The sequence below is a fragment of the Lucilia cuprina genome, chromosome 4 (assembly GCF_022045245.1).
Source record: "Lucilia cuprina isolate Lc7/37 chromosome 4, ASM2204524v1, whole genome shotgun sequence".
Classification (NCBI taxonomy): domain Eukaryota; kingdom Metazoa; phylum Arthropoda; class Insecta; order Diptera; family Calliphoridae; genus Lucilia; species Lucilia cuprina.
Genome location: NC_060952.1, coordinates 42663085 through 42684709, shown reverse-complemented (window position 1 = coordinate 42684709; position 21625 = coordinate 42663085). Strand labels below are relative to the sequence as shown.

General features: G+C 24.5%; 2 protein-coding genes across 7 annotated transcripts in view; both read left to right on the top strand.

The window, feature by feature from the left end:
* Positions 1-21625, top strand: part of LOC111679322 (putative uncharacterized protein DDB_G0277255) — a 181141-nt gene that overhangs the window by 125598 nt on the left and 33918 nt on the right. The window lies entirely within an intron of this gene.
* Positions 20206-21296, top strand: LOC124419371. Its single transcript, XM_046948494.1, has 3 exons — positions 20206-20379; positions 20539-21015; positions 21078-21296. Exons 2-3 carry the CDS (start codon positions 20866-20868, stop codon positions 21294-21296), a joined length of 369 nt encoding a protein of 122 aa, XP_046804450.1. The 5' UTR covers positions 20206-20379; positions 20539-20865.

Genomic DNA, 21625 nt, shown 5'->3' with positions numbered 1-21625 from the left:
TGTAGTTGGTAGCCATACGGGTGCCGATCAAATTTTAAATGTAAAAATATAATATTTATGTCTTTGTTGATTTTTTTTATTCCCAAACTCTGTACTATAAGAAACACATACTTAATGTTCGAGGCTGTTTTGTAAGTATCCTAAAGGGAAAAAATTAGTGACTGGTTCGGTAGGGATAGGAAACGCTTTTTAGTTGTATCATTTTTGTGAGGGATAAAGGATCTACTTTTTATTAAAGGAATTGAGCTTGTTTTGTTTGGTGGAGATTATTTTCTAAAGCTTAATTATTAAGTCCTATCGCCAATCATCATTTCACGCGAAATATGTTCTCTTTTCACTTTTTTTGCTCACTAACTTTTTTGTCGTGAAAAAATTCGCCTGTTGTGAATTTTGTTCCATACAAAATCAACTATTGTGAATGAATTGTTCACAATAGCAATTTTCTCTTCGAATGAAATGAAAATTTCAAGGGAACAAAATTTTCATTTCTATTAGCGATAGGGGTGTTATCCAGTTTCACTAGCAAGGGGAACAAATTTGCGTAGAATACATATATATTCTTTTTAAAAGTTGTGAAGGATGTTTTAGTTAAAGTCTTAAGATATTTTAAAGAATGCAAGCTTTTTTAATCAGAGAGAAAAAAACACTTTATTATGATTAAATACAGTTTAAAAATTTTATCATAATATTTTTTTATTTATCAAATTATTGTTACACACTATAAAATGATCCAATGTGATCATAATTTACCTAGAAAATATGTTTCGAAATCAAATTTATTTTAATAACTGAATCAGTAAAGTTACAGTTAAAATTAAATAAAGATAATATACTTACCCCAATGTCTGGTTTTTTTTTATCGTAAAGTTAAATACAAAATACAAAAAAAAAAATATTTTAATCGGCAGAATAACTTTCGGTTAAACGATAACCGGAGGTGGAGTTACACAGAAAAAACTGAAAATGAGTTTTAATTATCAAAATAATTGTATCAAACAAGTTTTGCACCTATAACCAAAATGATGATATCAATTACCAAATTTGTAAAAAAGTAAAAATATATATTTTTTTCCAAATAACGGATTAATCAGAACAATTAATGTCAATAATTGAGACAAGATTTAAAATTGATTAATTCATTAATTGTATAAATTAAATATTTAATAAATATAAAATTGATTTTTTTATTAAATTATTAATCAAATAAATTAAACTGTTTGATAGAAAATTTTTTATAAATCAATTAAGATTGTGATTCAAACAATTAAATTATTAATCGATTACACACAATGTTAAAGGAATACTAGACCTTTAACAATGCGTTCAGCATTTTCAAAAATTATCACTTTATTGACACAATTTAACATATAAAGTGTTTCATAAATTGTAAAGAAACTTGAATATTATATGCCTAAAATTTTATGGACTATTTAAGAATTATAAATATTGCTAGCACAAAAATTAAAAATAAAATATTTAAAAAAATTTAAAATGGAAAAGAAGGCCAGAAAAAATTTTTCAATCAATTAAAAAATTAATTGAATTAATTAAAAATTTAATCAAAATTTTACACTTTAGTTTCAAACAGTGTCAAAAAACGAGATAATTAAGACAAATAAAAATTTGTTTAAATAAAAAATAAAGAAAATTAAAACATGTTAATTGAAAATAAACTACCGATAATTTTTTCTGTGTAACGAGGCTTAGAATTTGTATTTGATTTTTAAGTTTAAATGGTTGTAAATAACATAATATGTTTTCACTTTTATCATTATATAGTTGCTGAAAAATAATGATTCAGTGAATCATATTCAAAATTATAATTGCCATGAACATGAAAATGTTAGAGTAACCAAAAAAATTTTTAAATCTAATTGAAATAAAAATTATATGTTTTTGATAACAATATATTTTTACAGTCAACATAGTATAGCTGTGGTAACTATGTCGAAGCATTTTTTGCTCTGTTTATTTATGATATAGTAAAAAAAAGTTTCATATATGTCTAAGTTTTCTTTTTTAATATTTTTAAGTTTATTTATGAATGTAATGTAAAATATGTTTAAAAAGCTTGTGATTTATTTCCAAAATAGTTTTTTTTTATTATGTTTAAGTTTAAAGCTTTTTATTTGAAAAAGTTTGTTTATTTGCAAAATATTAAATAATTAAAAAAAATATATTATAAAACCATTTTTTGATGAAGTTTATCCTTAAAGTTTATTTAAATTTTTTTTTATTTTTTTAAGATTTTTAGAAAAAAAAAACATGACCAATATATTATTATTCTCAAAGCTTATATAAAGCTTTTTTACTATTTTAAATACTTTTATAATTTTTTTTTCAGTAAAAAGTTCATACATTTATCTGTAAGTTCTTAAATTTAAATTAATTTTGTTTTCATATTGTAAAAAATATTTTTTATTTGAAAAAAAATATTTTAAGGAAAAGTTAACGTTAAGCTTTTTTCTTGTTTTGTGTAAAGCTTTCGAATAACAATTTTTCTTTTTAAAAAAGTTTATGTAAAGAATTTTAACAGTTTTTATTATGATTTCCCAAAAGCCTTTTAAATAAAGCTTTTACATTTATAAAAGTTTTAACATCCAAAGCTTGCTGTTCTTCTTAATTAAAATATTTTTTCTTGAAAAAAGCTTTTAAGCTAAATAGGATTTTTAGTAAAAGAAAATATGTCTGTAGAAAGTTCGTATTAAATGAAATTTTTCTTAAAGTTTATGTTGCACTCTTATAAGTTTATGCAAAGTTTTTCAATGAAAAATGCTTAAAGAAATAAGTTTAACAGTTTTAAAAAGCATTTAATAGAAAGCTTTACTATAATAAAAGCCCTCTTGCTGACCTAAAATTCCTTTTATAATTTTAATGTAATCTTATACATGATACTTCTCCACAAACAATCAATCATGTCAAATAGTTATTATTTTGTAATCATTTCAAAATGTTGCATTGTATGTAATTTCAAAACAAATGACAGGCAATCTCTAACATTGAAGTCATTGTTCTCTGATATGCCTCAACAATTTAATATGATCAAATCGATATATCAATGATTTGACCTCCTCCATTGAGAAAAAAAAATTACACACACTCATTGATGTGTTTTTGATTTGTAAAACGCGTTTTTTGTTTGTTAAACAAATAATGGAGGAATCAATGGAAGATCAATGGCGAAAATTGTACAAATGTATGAATTGAATTATAAATGTTTAACAAATATTAACAGCAATAATATCTTGTTTTATGTAAAACAATTTGTAAAAAATATTTCAAATTTTTTAACATAAAAAATTAAAAATATTGTGTTTAATGGCGTGGTACATAAATGTTGCTTTTTAGAGTTTTTTTTTTTCTTAAAATTTTAATAAAATTGCAAAATGCTCCATGATCTTTAAACAATATCTTTTGCCAGATTGTAGTCGTAATAAAATAAAATATACATTTTATTTTTTAGTTTGATACTGATCAAAGACTGCAGATCCAAAGACAGACTTTGCACGTATTCATGTGCACTGTGTAATGTATTTTTTTTTTTATAATTTTACTTTCTTGTTTTGTTAAATTATGTTTAATTTTATATGAATATTTAAATATTTTTATGTGTGTAGTTTTTACCGTTTTTTTTTCTTCTCTTTTTTTGGTCTGTTGTCTGTAAAATTATTTGAATCTTTTACATGGTTTTAGACTGATTTTAATCGATTTGTTGTGGATAGAAAGCCTGTTAGTTTTCTTTAGAGTTTTGCATTCAATTTCTTATTTTTTTAATATTAAAAGTTGGGGAGTTTAATGTTGCATTTGCTTTTTTATACACTTTGTGGCAGTTTTGCATTTGCAGCAGAAATTATTTGCGTGTTTTGTTGCAATTGCATTTTGAACAGTCTTTTTATGCATAAAGGAAGAAATTATTTATAAAACTATACTATTTAGTTTTTTTTATATAAATTTATTTGGTTGCTGTATGGTAATTATAGATTTTCATTGAAATTAAATATCTTTTTGGGAAAAGAAACGTTTTGCCGCCGTTTTTGTGCATTTGCAATTTCAGTTTATTTGTTTAAAATTTATGAAACATTTTAGTGGCAAATATTGTTAATAGGCATTATATTAAGACAATAATTGCTACTTAATAGAGAAAATGCAAATCTACTAAATATATAAATATTTAACGAAAAAACTTAAACAATTGGAAACGTTTATTATAATCGTTCAATCTGAATAACGTTAAATGTGAAACTGTTATAATAACTTTTCATTAATTTTATTGCCTTAATTGTAATTCTTTATCAAATTACAAATAAATGTTTTAAAAATTTTATTAGAGAAAAAAATTTGCCAACCTGTGAATACCCTGAATTAAATGACATTTCATTTACAAAATCTAGCAGCATATAGATCACAACACTTTCCGTAAGTTTCCTAATGATTTGTAAAATGGCAAACTAACTGCATTAAATCAAAGCAGTTGACTTAACTTACATTATTTATTTACAATGTTGTATGACAATTTTTCTTTCTTAATTTTCTGAGTCATTTTCGTGACGTTGATGTAGATTCTTTATTGTTTTAACCTAAAAAGAAACAGAAAATAGTCTTCTTTTTATTTAAAAAAAAAGACACAAAACATGAAGAAACTCACATTAAACAGTCGTTTATACTACCTAAAACATTGTATTTATTTAAGTAAAAATATAGTTTAAATCTTAAAAATAAACAATAAAAGTCAAAAATAAAAAAAAAAAACGAAATGGATGATGAGAATCGTTCAAAGACAACATTTTGAAATGAAACCAGACATAAAGTGAGCCGTGTTAATACCCTATAGCATTTTAGGGGTAATGTATACATCAGATGTTTACATGAAGATGTTTGTAACTAACAAAAGTACTCAAATCGGCTTAAAATCGTTTTCTGAGTCGAAGTCCGTCCGACTAGACAAAAAGCAATACAACTAAGTTTTATACAAGTCTTGATATTTTATATAGATCGGACCGTGTTTGACCCTAGTCTCCAAACATGTCCTTTTTAGGAAATGTCTGAAATTCACAAATTTTTCCCCGCTATAAGCTCAATATCAAGGAATTTTTGAGACCAACTTCCAAATATTGCAATTTTTTTTTTGACATATTGTCCTAAGATATAAATTTTAATCGCTTATAGTAAACTGAGGAGCTTTTCATTAAGTATATTTAGCTTCAATTTCAAACGAACCCCAGAGAAGTGGAAAATGTTTCGACTTATCTGGTGATAGTTCTCCGAGTTATCCTAAATAAAGGAACCAGTCACTCTACATTCTCTCCCTTTGGTGATTATTCCCCTCCCCTTACAAAACCGAAAATTTACCATACAAAATTTATAAATAAGGAAAAAGGAAAATAAGTAAAATAGATATCAAAATTTCTCCCATAAAATCTCGAGCTGGATCCGAGGCTGTCATAGATCATATTATTATTTGTACCTTGCCAGCCGACAAGTACATGCATGCTTTTTTCTAATAATCTAATATGTATGTCGATCATAACCATCTTCCCAAATTTCAAGACGAACTGCCAAACATAAAAGTTTTAATTATCCTCGTCTTGTTTAGACAATCTACCCTTAAGTACTTCCGGTAGTAGTCGCGATTACAGAATCCAAAGCTTCCGGTTGTTAACAGAGTCACCGACGCTGCTCTGATCATAGACACATAATAGGATGCTTCTTAATATGAATCAGACGAATCCTAGAATGATATACAAAAGACAATATTGGTAAAAGATGCTAAAAGATATTTTCTATACTAAGAAGTGATCGACTATGGCGCCTGATAATGACAGCAACAATGTAACTAATGAAAGCATCACCAGCATCTAGTGTACTGAATATTTTTATAGTTGTAAAGGGCAAATTTTGTTTCATAAAAAAGTACGTCTAAAAACTACTGAACCAAATTGAGGAATTTGTTATGGAATAAGCTTTCGTCTGAAAATAAAATTTCGATTTTGGATTTTTTCAATCTTAAAAAGAAAAGGGTGGATCCAAGTTTTAATATACGTAGTAGTCGGGCTTTTAGAAAATTTTTATTATTTGTATCTTCTTAAAACGGTTTAAAGTTTCTATACGCAAATGAGCATCTAATCAGACAATATTTTTTCGACTTTATTTTGATGGGGAATTTCGTGTCAAGTAACCCATCTTTAAAAATCGATGTCTTCCGATGTTTAAGCTTTCTTTTAAACAAAAAGGGCCTATTTTGAAAAAAAAAAAAAAAAAATTATATTAAAAAAAATTGGAAAGAATGAAGAAATATCTTTCTGAACTCCTTTGAATATTTTTTGCTAGGATCAATAGGTGAAAAGTTAAATTCATTTAAATAAAACCTTTTATTACCAAAATGTCCAACTTTGACTCCTCAAAATCCGACAGTTCTTGAGCGATAGAGCTGCAAATTTGTGTCTGACCTACTATCCAATAGTGCTAACGTTTATACAAATTTCGTCACAATCGAGTTGGGTCACTTGACATGAAATTCCTCTTATTCAAATTAACACTTTTATTGTCCTATTAAATGTTTAAAATAAAAATGCTAAAAAGAAATAAATAATAAATAAATATTGTGACACAGAATTAAGTAGATTGAATGAAACGAAAATAAATGCATTAAAACAAAGAGAAAAGCATAAAAACTAAATGCTCCAAAGACTAGACGACAATGACTCGCAAAGAACATTGGTTGGTGCAGAATCAAAAAGTTTAAACTGAAACCTTTTTAGTACTCATTTATATATTTCTCTATATAGTTTTGCTTTATAAAAGGAAAATGTTTTAAAACAATAAAAGTATGTTTTTTGTTAAACACATGTCAGCCTATTTCTTCATACTTTTTTTTATTTGAGTTGGCAGCTGTTTAAACAGCTTTAAACTCCGGTATTAAGAAATAAACTTTTTTTACAATGATTTTGTAGTTTTAACGTTTAGTCATCAAGGTTTTTTATGTTTTTTTTTTCATACATTTTTTCTTTAGTTTTTTTTTAAACAATCGTTTATATTAAATTATCTGCTGTTTAAAATCAGATACTTTTTAATATTTTTTTTCTCTCTCCTCATTTTGTACTTTATTCTTGTGAGTTTAAAGACAATGAACCTTAAAAAAAACAATCAATGATTGGCTGGTTTAGAAGTTTAAAAGTGTGTTTTTTTCCCATCTTGTACTTTTTAGCTATAAATCATTAAAAATATTATGTACATTGGAATAATCAGTTTTTGTTTTAATACAATAGTTTTTTGTTGTTGTTGCTATTTGTTAGTGTGTGTCTGTTTTTTAAATAGCAAATGACGTGTTAAGTTATTTTCTGCTTCTAATTGTTGTAATTTAATAATTATTGTGCTTATTGAATATTTAATTAAATACCCTACTTTAGGTGGTCTTTTTTTAGCAATATGTAATACATTCATTGGTAAATCATGACCTATAACAGTGCGTATGAGTAATATTTGATAGTCTTATAAAAACTGAAAACTAATAAGTTTAAGAACTTATTTTAAATTCTGTTTTCTTGGTCTAACAAAATAACTGGAATATAAACAATTTACTAAAGCAGTTAGATCTTACAATGTTGTCAGAAAAATGTTTATCTTGCAACATTGTCAGAAATGTTTTTTTTTTCTGACAACGTTTCAAAACAAAAATTGTAACTTCATACTATTGATAGAAATTTTCTGAACATTTTTCTGACAGCATTGTAACATTAAACAACAATGTATACATAGCTTAAGATTTTTAAATTCACTTAAATATTTGCTATATATATCAACAGTTTTAATATTAAAAAAAAAAAAACACAAATACTTAAAAATTTAACCTAAAATAATAAATTACATTTACCCCTATATATGCAATGTATGGCATTTTAAGATCCACTTCAACCAAATCATAAATTTTTTAAACTTGTTTTCATACTCTGTGATTAAGTTATTTTTAATAAAAAAATATTTATAAGAAAATGTTTTTTAAAAAACAATTTATTGGTTTGTCATGCCACATAGTAAGTTGTTGACTTAATTTTTTATTTAATTTTTTTTTTAACAAACTATACGTCATTCTCTACTGTCTGTCCATCCGTTTATTTGTCTATGTTTAACTTGAAAATATTCTATGTAATTGAATCGTGCCAAGTAATTATTGTTAACTTGTGTAAAAAAGGTGTCTATTTATTAATTCTTTGTTTTTGTTGCTGTTGTTGTTTAGTTTAATATTAAACACATACTAAACAACTAACAAACTAAATAAATAATGCAACAAATCATTATTATAGAAAATTTTAATTGTTGTTTGCTGCTGCTATTTTATGAGCTAAACAATGGGAGGCCCGCTGATGAGAAAATTTATTTTAAAAAATCTTTAGAATTTTAATTTAAAAAGAATAAATTTTATTAAATCGCATTTTCCTAGGGCAGAAAGTAAGAATTTTAAATGTATGCTACCAAAATATTTTATATCATTCGCACGATTACCATATAAAAAGGTGTACCGTGATTAGGGTTCTATAAATCGACTTTCGAATAATCGAACAATCGACTTTTTATCGAAAAAAGTCGAAGTCGACTATTTTGTTTCAAAAAAGTCGATAACTCGACTATCGTCTGTGAAAAAGGTCGAAAAGTCGACTTTGTTAATAAAAGTCGAAAAGTCTGAATGTCGAAAAGTCGATATGCCGAAAAAAGTCAAAAAGTCGGAAAAAGTCGAAAAGTCGGAAAAAGTCGAAAACTCGAAAATTGTGGAAATAAGTCAAAAATAGTCGTAAATTTTAAAAAAGTGGAAAAAAGTCAAAAACTTTAAAATAGTCAGAAAAAAGTAAACAAAATAGTCGGAAAAAAGTCGAAAATAGTCACAAAGTCGGAAAAAGTCGAAAATTGTGGAAACAAGTCAAAAATAGTCGAAAATTTTAAAAAAGGTGGAAAAAAGTCAAAAATTTTAAAATAGTCGGAAAAACTCGAAAAAAGTCAAAAAATAGTCGGAAAAAAATCGAAAGAAGTCGAAAAGTCGAAAAAATTCGAAAAGTCGAAAAAGTTGAAAAGTCGACTATTTATAAAATACTTATAGTCGAAATGTCTATAAGTCGACTTTTAATTAAATGAAAAAATGTCGAAAAGTCGAAAAATCTACTTTTCATAAAATGCAAAAAGTCTAAAAGTCGACTTTTAACTAAATGAAAAAAGTCGAAAAGTCGACTTTTCGTTTCAACTATAGAACCCTAACCATGATCAAAGTATAATCTATATGTATAATGACAAATAATCTGAACAGCGTGAAACAGACCTGATCATGAACTAAATAGGTATATTTTATATTTATAATGCACTACTACTTACTACATACAGACTGCTTTACTTTTAAGTACTCTTGTAATGACTTACATGTAATTTGAATCGTAGGTACTTTTAAGTTTTGCCGTCTTATTTGCACATTTTATTGAATCACGCGTTAGCAACAGTACACACAGAGAAAAAATGGAGTTTCTGTGTGAAAACCATTATTGGATGCACAATAACTAAGCTGTAGAGTTATGAGCAAGACAGCGAACTAACGAACTAGAAGCATCGTTTTCTGCGAGAGCATTTTTTTGTTTGTTTTTAATACAAAAGAACTTTTAAACTCCTTATTTGTAAGTACTAGCGCCGTAAGTACTTGTCCCCAATGTCATCACTCTGTTTAAATAATAACTTGAAATGCTAATGAAAAAGTAGTGAAAAGCGGCTCTTATAGCTTTTTACTCATTACTTTTCAATGTAAGTTTCTGTTTTGAGTGAAAGTCATTACCAAATTTTAGCTGGATTACATTATGAAAATAGTATATGCGCGGATCCAAGAGGGGGGAAGGAAATTTCCCCCAAACCGAGAAATTTTTCTAACAAAATATAAAAATGAGGAAATGATCCAGCTTGAGAGGTGTATTCGCTAATATTTTCAAAATTTCTTAATTTAAATAATTAAGTTTGTAAAACATTTACTTTTGCCACCTCTGTTTAATTAAATAAATTTTAATTTAAAAGACACAGTTTTTACACGATTTATGTAGTTATTTTTTGTCTATTCAATTATTAATATTAATTTAACCTTGCCTTTTTCCGTTCCCAATAGCTGGGAGTAAATCATAATGGGTGAATAAGTGAAAAAATATATATCAAGAAATATTTTTATGAGGGACTCAGGTGTTGTTAAGATTAATAAATTGTGATTAACTATTGAAAACATTAATTAATTTTTTAGGTAAATTAACTATTAATGGAAGATATTAATAGATAGTTCAAATAATATTTAATTGCAATTATTTATTTATAATTATAAAGTTTCATCCAAAACATTTAGCTTTGCCTTATGAAATAAACTTAAGCAAACAAAAATAAATTTTGTCTGGACATGAAGAAAAAAAGTCTCATAACAACTGCCTAAAATCTGTCTGTCCAGTTGTTAAACTTATCTATGATTTGCATAATTATATGTAAAGTTATTTTTACATTTATTGTATAGAAAATTGTTTTTTTTTTAATAATTTAATAACATGCATTAAAAAGACTTTGATACGACTTAAGTTTCTATGGCTGTTAAGCTCTAATAATAGTTTGCACATTGATGCATCAGACAAAAGCCTGTAACTTTGCACTTGTTTAAATGAACTGAAGAAAGAAAATACAATTTAATTGTTAAGTGCCATTTAATTAAATAAAAAAATACAACTTTCGCTTGTACCGACTGAGATAAAGAGAGGAACTGACAAAGACCGCTTGCATATTTAATTTTTTAAAAAAATATTATTTAAATATAAGTTTATGTCAACAATGTGCAATGTATAATTATGTTTGTGCACTATGGGACAAAAAAATAGCTGCAGCTAAATTTAACAGATATAAACAAATAATTTAAATTTTTCACTGTTTTTTTGTAACAAAAACTTGTTAGAAATTTGTAATACATTTTATGATTAATGTTAGAAAGTTTAATTTTGTATTTTTTCTAAAATGTGGTTTTTAAACTAAATTTTGAAGTATTTTTCTTTTATATTTTTTTAGAAAAAATTTTAATTTCTGTATTTTTAAAAGACTTTCAGTTCAGGAGAAGAAAATGTTCCAAAAGTTTTTCCCGAATAAGTTAATTAAAAACATATTTAAAAAAATACATTTGAAAATTAAAAAATTGTCAAAAATTGTACTCAAATGATTTTTAATTTCTTTTCTATAGAAATTTTTTTCTTTAATTACTGATTGATTTTATAAAAAAAATCTATTTAAATTGACAATATTTAAAGGTTTCTGTTTGTATGTTTCTCTTTTTTTAGAAACAAAATTTCTCTTCCTAATGCCCATTATTATTACTGGTATTTGAGCTCAAAAATAAAATAATAATGTGTTTTAACAAGGACTTATTACGTATTTCCTTTAAACTGCTTTAATTTTCATTAAATAATCTATGATAAGAAAGAATGAAATATTACAACCACTTTTGTTTTGTACCAAAAAAAAAAAAAAAAAAAAAAATAAAATAAAGGTGTTGAAATATAATTTGCCTCAAGGTTTATGCAACACGACATTTAAAACTAAAAAAAGCGAAGAAAACATTCCTCCAAGTCAAATGTTACACATTTTATTAAAACTATTACGTTTTTGTCTGATTATTTCATGGTTGCAGAAAAAAAAAAACAAAGGCACTCCTTGTTAAAGTCGAAAATACTTTTTTTTGTTCATACAAGTGTATTTTTAAGCATGAATGAATAGGAGAAATGTTTGAATGACTAAAACTTTTCCGACTTGTTGTTGCTTCTGGTCATAATTTCATTTTCATTTTCTTCACTTGTGATATCTTCCGTTGTTTGTGTGCAGAAAAAAAACTAAAACAATTTTATTACCATCTCTTTCAATTAGTAACATTTTATGGCCATTCAGTGGTCATTCCATCCTACCCATCATCCATTAATAATTCATTTTAAGGTGTTGATGTTAAATGGAAATCCATTGTAAGTTTCTTTTAATTTTCGTATTTTGAAATTTAATTTTTGTTAAATAGTTTTTTAATAATTTTTCATTGTTTTATCTACTTTTAAAATGTTACAAATGAATTCATTCATATTTATGATGATCATCATCATTGATTTAATGTTCATATGACACGCAAATTTTTTTAATATTTATTTGTATTGGTTTTTTATTTAAACATATTTAACATTTATTTTAATTTATTGCTGTTTTCTTAATTTATTTTTAAAAGAAAACATTTATATTAATTATCTATCGATAAGATGTTTTTATGAATTGATAATAATTAATTTTAATATATTTTGAAATTTCTTATGTAATAAATTGGTTTTTTATCTTTTGTTTATTTGCAGGTATGTGTGAATTTTCGAGTAAATATTGCGATTCAATAAGGTAAAATTATTCTAGTCGAACCTTAAGGTTAAAGACTTCTCTTAGAGAGCAGAGCAATACTGATAACTTAAAAACATTTCCAAGAATCTTATACGATTCAAAACACATCCTCATGCAGTATGTCCTTATTAGTTTTACTGTAAATTTATCATTCCGCCTTCGATAGTTATAATTTTTTCTAGAATCAAGTTGTGGGTGTACTTTCATAGAATTCAATGGATCATATGTATATAGGCATGTCCACTTTTCTCATTTTAATAATTAATTTAATTTTTATAATTAAATTATTTAATATAAACTTTCACATGTACAAGCATTTTTGTAATAAAATCCAACAATTTCCTAACTTTAAAAATTAATTATTGTAATTTTTGTTTTGTCATGACTCCATGACACATTCATGTAATTAATCTTTAACAAATAAAAACTTAAAATGTTTAACAACTGTATTGGTTGGTTGCATAGTGTTATTTTTAACCAAATTTCTTAATAATATTGCACAATTATTTAAGTGAACTTTTAGTTTTTATAACAAATAATAATCATTAAATGATTGCAGAAAATTAGAAAGAAAAATTTTAAAAATTGAAACTTTTGCTAAAGTTTGTACAAGAAACAATCCATATAATTAGCCATTTAGGAAAGAGAAAAGATGTTATGGCAAAATTAAAGAAATTGCAAAATTTATTTTTATATATATTTTAAAAGATTTTCGAAAAAAGGGGAAGTTTTCTAAACTTTATATAATGAGACATATATTAAAGAGAAGAGTTTCTGTATAAATGATTTCTTTTCTTTCAATTTCCTCTAAAAAATAATTGTATTTTTCTTATGCTTTATTTTAAAACATTTTTTAAAATATTTTTTGTAAAAAGATACAAAGAAATTTATTCTTTTTTAATAATAAATTTTCAAAACTTTCTATTAAAAAAAAAAATTTAAAAAATTTTCTTTAAAAAAAATGTTTTCTAAATATATTTAATAAAAAAGTCATTTGCTCGAAAATTTACTATAAAAAAGAGAAATTGTAAAAAAATTTTCTACAAAAAAGATTTTAAAATTTTTCAAAAATTTTTATAAATTAATTTCTATTAAACAAAATTTAAATTTTAGTTTTTAAAAATTGTTTATAATAAAATCTTTTATTAAAAAAAAAAAACAAATTTATAAACTTTCTACAAAAAAAAAGAAAAAAATAAATAATAATTTTATAAAGATTTTCTACAAAAAAGATTTTAACATTTTTATAAAAAAAATAAATTTCTATTAAACAATTTTTAAATTTTCGTTTTTAAAAATAGTTTATAATAAAATCTTTAATTAAAAAACAATTTTTAAAACTTAAAAAAAAAATATTTTATAAAAATTTTCAAAAGAAAAAAAAAATATTTTAAAATTTTTATAAAAAAAATAAATTTCTATTAAACAAATTTAAATTTTCGTTTTTAAAAATTGTTTATAATAAAATCTTTTATTAAAAAAAAAAGAATTTTATAAACTTTCTACAAAAAAAAAAAAAAAAAATAATTTTATAAATATTTTCTACAAAAAAGATTTTAACATTTTTATAAAAAAAAAAATTCTATTAAACAAATTTTAAGAATTTTCGATTTTAAAAATTGTTTATAATAAAATCTTCTATTAAAAAACAATTTTTTAAACTTTCTACAAAAAAAATAAATATTCTTTAAAGAGAAACATGTTTTACAAAAAGAGATATTTTTGAAACATTCTACAAAAAATTTTCTTTGAAAATAGAAATTTTAGAAAGTATTCTAGAAAAGAGTCAAATGTTCGAAAATTTCTATAACAAAATGAAAATTTTTTGAACATTTAGGATTTTCTTTAAGAAAAAATTAATTTCCGCAAATATTTTATTAAATGATTTTTATAAAATAAATTTTAAAGAATTTCCTGTAAAAAATAAAAAAAAATTCTTCAAAGAGAATTTTAAAAAATTTTATTTAACAAATTTTTCAAAAATTTTCTATGGAAAGATTTCAAAAATGTTGTATACAAATAATATTAAAAAATCTTTAAAAAATTTTTGTAAGTTTTTATAAAAAAAAAGTATTTTTTTTTTAAATTTTCTATAAAAAAGATAAATTTTCCAAAATTTTCTTTAGAAAGACATGGTTGAAATTTTCTATTTAAAAAAAAAATAACTGAAATATTCTATAGAAAGAAAAATTTTCAAAAATATTCTATAAAATGTCAAATTTTTGAATATATTTTTTATAATAAAATTTCGTAAATTTTGAAACTAACTATAAAAGAGAATTTTTCGAAAATCTCTAAAAAGATACAGTTTTTAAAATTTTCTATAATAAAAAGAGAATTTTAAAAATTTTTTATAAAATAAGAATTTTTTTAATTTTTTATAAACAGTGAAATGTTGAAACATTTTCATAAATTTTCCATAAAAAGACAAATTTTCTAAGAAATTTTTAAATTGTGTATAAAAAGTTTAAATTACAAAAAGATTCTATAAAAAGAAAAAGACTTTTAAATATTTTATAAAAATATTCCAACATTTTCTGATTTGAAATTATGAGATTTTGACATTTTTTATATAAAATCGTTAATTTCTTATAGAAATGGAAATTTAAAAACTTTCCTAAAGAGTATTTTTGAAACTTTTTATATAAAAAGAGAAATTTTTAAAAAATTGTCTATAAAAATTAACAATTTTCAAAAGTTTTTTATAAAAAATTAAATGTTTTAAAGTTTTATAATTACTGTCGTAGGATGTTCAGAAACTCAGTTTTCTAGACGAAATTCGTAAGAAGTTTTAAATCAATTGTCGTATGTTTAGTTATATCCGGAGGTAATAAATACTTTCCGATTCCCTTTTGATTATATTTCGGAATATAAACAGTCTAATGTGAAAATCTGATCTAATGTGACTGTAACGTCAAAAATGGGTTAAAATATTTTTTTTTTTAAGATTTTAAACCAACATCAGGAGTTTTGAATATCATCGAAAATCATTTATAGTAAACTATAAGTTTTAATTTGACCAAAAATATGTAAAATATTACCAGATCTCTACCGCTTCTGGTACAATTGTCATTTAACACAATAAAATCAATGAAAAGCCTAAACATATGCTTGAGACATGTTTAACAAACATTTAGACAGATTTGTGAACAAACATTTTTGTAAATAATGCATTTTATTATTTAAATAAACATTTCATAACATTTGTTGTTGTTTGTTTGTTTTATATAAACAAATTATTTTACAAGGTGATTGGTTTGATTTTTTCCTGGTTTGATGGTGTTAAAGATTTTGGTTTATTATGTATTTCGTTTGGTTATTTTTTCACTTTGTTTTTTGAGGTTCATTAAATTTAAACAATAAATGCTAACAGAAAGAAAAAAAAAAACAATTTATAACAACTTTTTAAAGTATACATATTGCAACTTTAAAACTATTATAATTTAAAAGTTTTGTTGATTTTTTTATTATTATTGTTTATTTTTTGGAGTTTTTGGTGTATAATGGAACACGCAAACCATTTATTATGAACAAACTCGAAAATTTACCTACTGACTTTTGCAGTCTTTTAATTTTTGTTAGGTTTTGTTTGTTTATTGTAAAAATTGTTAAAGTTTATTTAATTGTTGTTAATTTAAGAAGAAGAAAAAATAAAAAAATAAAATGTTGACGTTGATGGCGTTGCCGTTGTATTGCCAACATATATAAACATTTAATGCAATGAATTTCATTTCATTATTACAAATATTTGTTGCTCAACTTTGGGTTGTTTGCATTTGGAGGATGACAGGCAGATATTCCAGAAAAAGACCTCAACAGCTGTTGGTTGCTTTGTACAATTCGTGAGAAAATTAAATGCTACAAAAATGGTGGTAAATAAATTACTTTATTATATGTTTGAAAATTTATTTGTTTTTAGTAATGATATCATAAAATTAACATAAATTAATTTCGAAAGATATTTGCTAAAATAGGCCCTAATATCTTCTGTTATTCCTACAAACTTTTAAGAATCTGTTTCTTATTTTAGTTGCCCTATTTTATTCATGCATTTTTCACCTTGAATAATTAAACACTATATACAGTGTTTGGCTACCTGTGTAAACATTGTTGTTGTTATTTTTCTCAAGGATTGTTGATTTTGTTTTAAACCTTTTACATTTTTTAAAGTTCTTATGTAAAGAAAACAATTCATAAGTTAATGTTAAAAGTTCTATTCAGTGAATTGAGAAAGTTTTTCTTAAGTATTTTTACGACTTAACATACAAAGAGAAAACGTCATACGCAAAATGCATTAAAGCTTAAGTATAAATAAAATTGCATGTCATGTTTGAAATTAAAGAACTTTAATTGAAATAAGCGAATAAAGTGAAAAAAAAGTTTTTTTTTTTTATAAAAAAATAAAAGTAATTTATGAAAGTTTAAAATTTGTTTGTTTTTAAACAATTTCACATTTTATGGAACAAATTGTTGTTAATGTTGTCATAATCGTAAATTTTATAGCAGCTGTGAGCATTTTTGAACTGTTTTATGTTCCCTGAGGAGTATCGTTGCTTATTTCTTGACGCTTAAACTCATTATTTAATCACATCGTTGTCTTTGTAGCTAAATACCTGTGTATCATGTTCGCTTACAAATATGTACTTAAATATGTCATTTAGTTTCATTTCTTATGTGTGTAAAGAACTGTTGTTTGTGCGTTTGTGCTTAAGATGTGGTCTACTGACACTTATAGTGTTATTTAATTCTTTTTTTACAAGAGTCAAAATCTTTTCACTGACCGAAGTTCTGGATGGCTTTGTGGAGTTTAGTGTCCGACCGAACGTTCAGGTACGGGTTCGGAGTTCACCTTAGATCTTAATATGATCATGTATAACAATATTATGATAAATACAAAAATATCATGATGAAATATTTTCATGGTATTTAATCATAATATGATATTTTAAAATTGTTACAATAACGATAATATGTTTAGACTACAATCATAATTTTAACCATAACCATGTTATTTCTCCGCGTGCTCTTCAGAGAATTATATCATTGTCAATAAACCGTTTAAAAACCAAAAATTAAAGTATTAAGACATATGCATTTCACAAAAATGGTTTGTTATTAGAAATTTATCACTCTCTGAAATTCGGAATTAGTTGATAATTGACCCAATTGCTAATTAAAGACCCTCTTCGTCCGGATGTTCATATTTTGGTTTTAAATGTTATAAATTTATTACTTTTTAATCATAAATGGGTTTTTCATTTAAGAAAAAAGTTAGTGTTCACCGAACTTTCAAACTTACTGAAGTTCGGCTTCGATATCGAACGAAATTTTGAGTTCGGTCGGACTCTAGTGGAGTTGTGTTACTTGGCACACAATCATTTTTGTTTGAGTACTACTATTTTTGGAAAAATGCCATGTTGGTCCAGAAATATGAAGGCATCTTGTGCTGTTTATTGAGCCAAATATCACGAGTGATTGACTTCTTTTGACACAACTATAAAGATTAGCCACACAATGAACCCTCCCCATTATAATTATGTATATGTGCTAATATTTGTAACGTCGGCCACACCGACTTTTTACTTGTTTTTTTATAAAATTCTTGAACGTTAACTCGCCATCAGTCCATAATATCTTGAGCTTTACTATCTGCTTTTCTAATGGAAGTCTTTGGTGCTCTTCGAAACAATTCTTGGATTTATTGGATTTATTTTAACTTATCCACATCTATAGACCTATTAACAGTTGGAAAGTTTTGTTTTTTAACGTAACTTTTTATCAGAGTCCATTTTGTCCGAAAAGAAACAGTTGTTGAACCCAGGATAAGGACAGTTTATACTATAAACTTTCCTTAAAAGTTTGAATAATATAATTTAACTAAATAATTAAAAGGTGTAATATGGGATCCTGAAACAGATAACTTACATTTATTTATTTAGTATTATTTGTAGTGTCACACTCAAAACGTGCCTGTTACCTACCAGTATGTACGATTCTTTGTTTTTGTCTATATAATGACGTAAAAAATCGATCAAACTGTAACAAAAAAAGTACTAGACATGTCATAAGAGAAACAACCAAGTATTATTAGTACTATTGTTTATATTTTTGTAGGAAATTTATTATTTTGAAAATAATTTAAGACATTTATTTTGATTCAATCACGATTTTAGTCTCTGTACATCATTCATTCATTCATCCATTTATTGTCTTGCCAATATCGTGGGTAAACATCAACATGTTGAGTTGTAGTATGTTTGAGTGTGTTGAAAGAAAAACCTCAAAATTATCAATTTCCGTCAAAAATAAACAGAAAAAAATAATGACAAATCGTGTTGTTATGTTAATAGTAGTGAAAGAGTAAGAATCAAGCTGGTAGAAAAAGAGGTTGAAATACAAATTGAAACTTACTCCCACTGAAGTCAAAACATTAAATGTTTTTATTTACTTTTTACTGTGTCAAATTTTATTTCTAATCAATTTTATCATTATTATAATGACATGCACGTTATATTGCTCTAATTTTTTAATTGGGTATTGAGAAACAGGTGATTTTATTTGAGGGTGATTTAGATATAGTAGAGCTGTGAAACTGTAGTCGAAAGTTTAAAACTTAAAATTTTTCTTTTGTGGCATTTTCTGTTCAACAATTTCTTGCCATCTGTCTACATTTGCTAATACACAAAGAAATTTGTTTAATAAATTCTTTTTCTTTTTTTTACAAGTATCCATTGTATTTATTTTTATTTAATTTTGTTCGTAATTTTAAACATACAATTTCACTTTTAATTTCAATACAATAGACGTATTTGTATTCGAAATAAAATACTAAAAAAATGCGATCGAAAAAAAGTATGTCAGCAGTCATGTCAGTCAGTCTCACACAATACCTCAGTCTATCAGTCATTCAATTTTGTCATTCATTTATCATTCAATATATTTTACTTTTATATTTAGAGGTCTGTAAAATGTAAAAGAGCATTTAACTTGTGTAAATAATACATTATGTACTTATTATTTACTTATACACAATCACCTATACTTGTTCGTTACAAGCATTTTTTTATTTATTTATATTAAATTATTGCTTATTTATAATTTATTAGTAATTCATTATTGTACACACAGAAAAAAAACCCAATGTAAAATCAACATGGAAAAATGTTGATTTCGAGTCATTGTAAATTTTTGACAAAATTTAAAAAAAAAGTATATTCAACATTGTTTCGATTTGAATTAACATTAAAAGATGTTGATTTAATCTTAAAAATAGTTATTTCAACATTATTCGTTTTAAAATAAAGTTGTGCACATTTGATTTAACATTTTTTAATGTTAAAATAACCTTTTTAAATGTTGATTTTATAAAATTCATTTTCATAGTAAAAACAAAAGTTTTTAACGTAAAATCAACATTGTGCATAGTTAAAATAACATGAGCCAATGTTAGTTTAACATTTTATTTACAATAAAATCAACATCGAAACATGTTGAAACAACATGTGAAAACTAAAAATTATTAATGAATTGCGAATAAAATGTTTTCATGTTAAATCAACATTAGTCCATTGTTAAAACAACATTGTTTTCATGTTAAATCAATGTTGGTTCATGTTAAAAAACATTTAAAAATTACAGTTTCTATACATAGTATAAATAACATGGTTTCAAGTTAAATTAACATTGAATCATGTTGAATCGACATCAGTTAATTTTAAATTGACATTGATTCATGTTAAATCAACATTGTATCATGTTAAATCAACATTATACCACGATAGAAACAATAATTGGAATCAGATTGAAACGAAGTCGTTAAATTTTGAAATAACATGAGAAAGAATTGAAATGAAATGAAATCATGTTGAATTCTGCAAAAAGTACCGCTATTTTAGAACATAAAAAATGCTTCATTCATCTATTAGTAAAGCTTGTATCGTGCGTGTTTTATTATAAAAGCGTGTTTTAAAAGTAAGTTAAATACATTTTTAAACATAAAAATATAATTATGTCTTTGCCTAAGAATAATAATATTCATGTGTCAAGTGTTGTGGAAGAAATTGTATCAATTGAAGAAAACATGAATTTCTTAAGTGACGAAGATGGTAATTATTATATTAAATATTCCAGTTGTTCAGAATACTAGTGAAAATTCACAATTAGATGATCTGCTGCAAACTTTTAACTTAATTGAAGTAAAACCTTATTTAACAAGTAAGTAATTGCATTTAATGAATTTTTTAAGATAATTTGACTAATGTGAGTATCATTTATTTATTTAGATGCGCAAATTACATTTGATAGCTTAAGGTATTTATCAAAGGAAGATATAAAGGAAGCCATACCCCCTATTGGTATTCGTGCTTGTTTCCGAGAAAAACTTTTTAGTTGGAGAAAAACTGAGGTATTAAACATTATTACAACTATTTAGTTAAGAATTAATGAATACTTTTATTAATGAATCAGTACGGAATTGATGACGAAACATTGTCTGAAGCGATAGCCGAAAAAGTAGTTTCATGGCTACAAAACCAATCTAATATTGGAACAACATCAACACCAACATCATCTTATTCTCAATCAGTTGGAAGTTGTAAGCTATCTAAGGTAAAGTATGGAATTGGTTTCATAGTGTTCGCTAGTAATAAGTGATTTATATTTAATTTTAGAGTCTAAAGCAGATTTTAGAAGAAAGTCTTAAGGGGAAATCTTTAACAAGTTTTTATAAACAAAACGATAACTTGACTGATTCATTTCGTGCAGAATTGATTAATATAATTTTGGAAGACATATTTTATCATGAAGCTAAGTTATCACCGAAAGATTTTCCAATAATAGTGGATGAAATTGTCAGCAACTTCCCCAGTGAGATAAGAGTAAGTTTTTAATTAAACAAATTTAATACAGAAATAACTTTGATTTGTTAACTATTAGGAATACTATTTATTCCACGAGGTAGAAAAGCGAATCCAGGAGGGAAGCTTTGGGATAAATACGTTAATCAAAAGGCAAAGCGTGCACGCTCATCAGTTAAAATTAAAGAAAATATAGATGCTTCGAATTCCAACTCGCTGACAGTTAATTCTGAACTCGATGAATCAATTTTACTAGCTTTAAAAGCTTACCTTTCTAGAGATTTTTCTAATTGGGATGAAGTTAAAGATAAATGGCAACGAACATTCTTGTTAAGGCAAAAAGAGTTGAAGTTATCTACCAA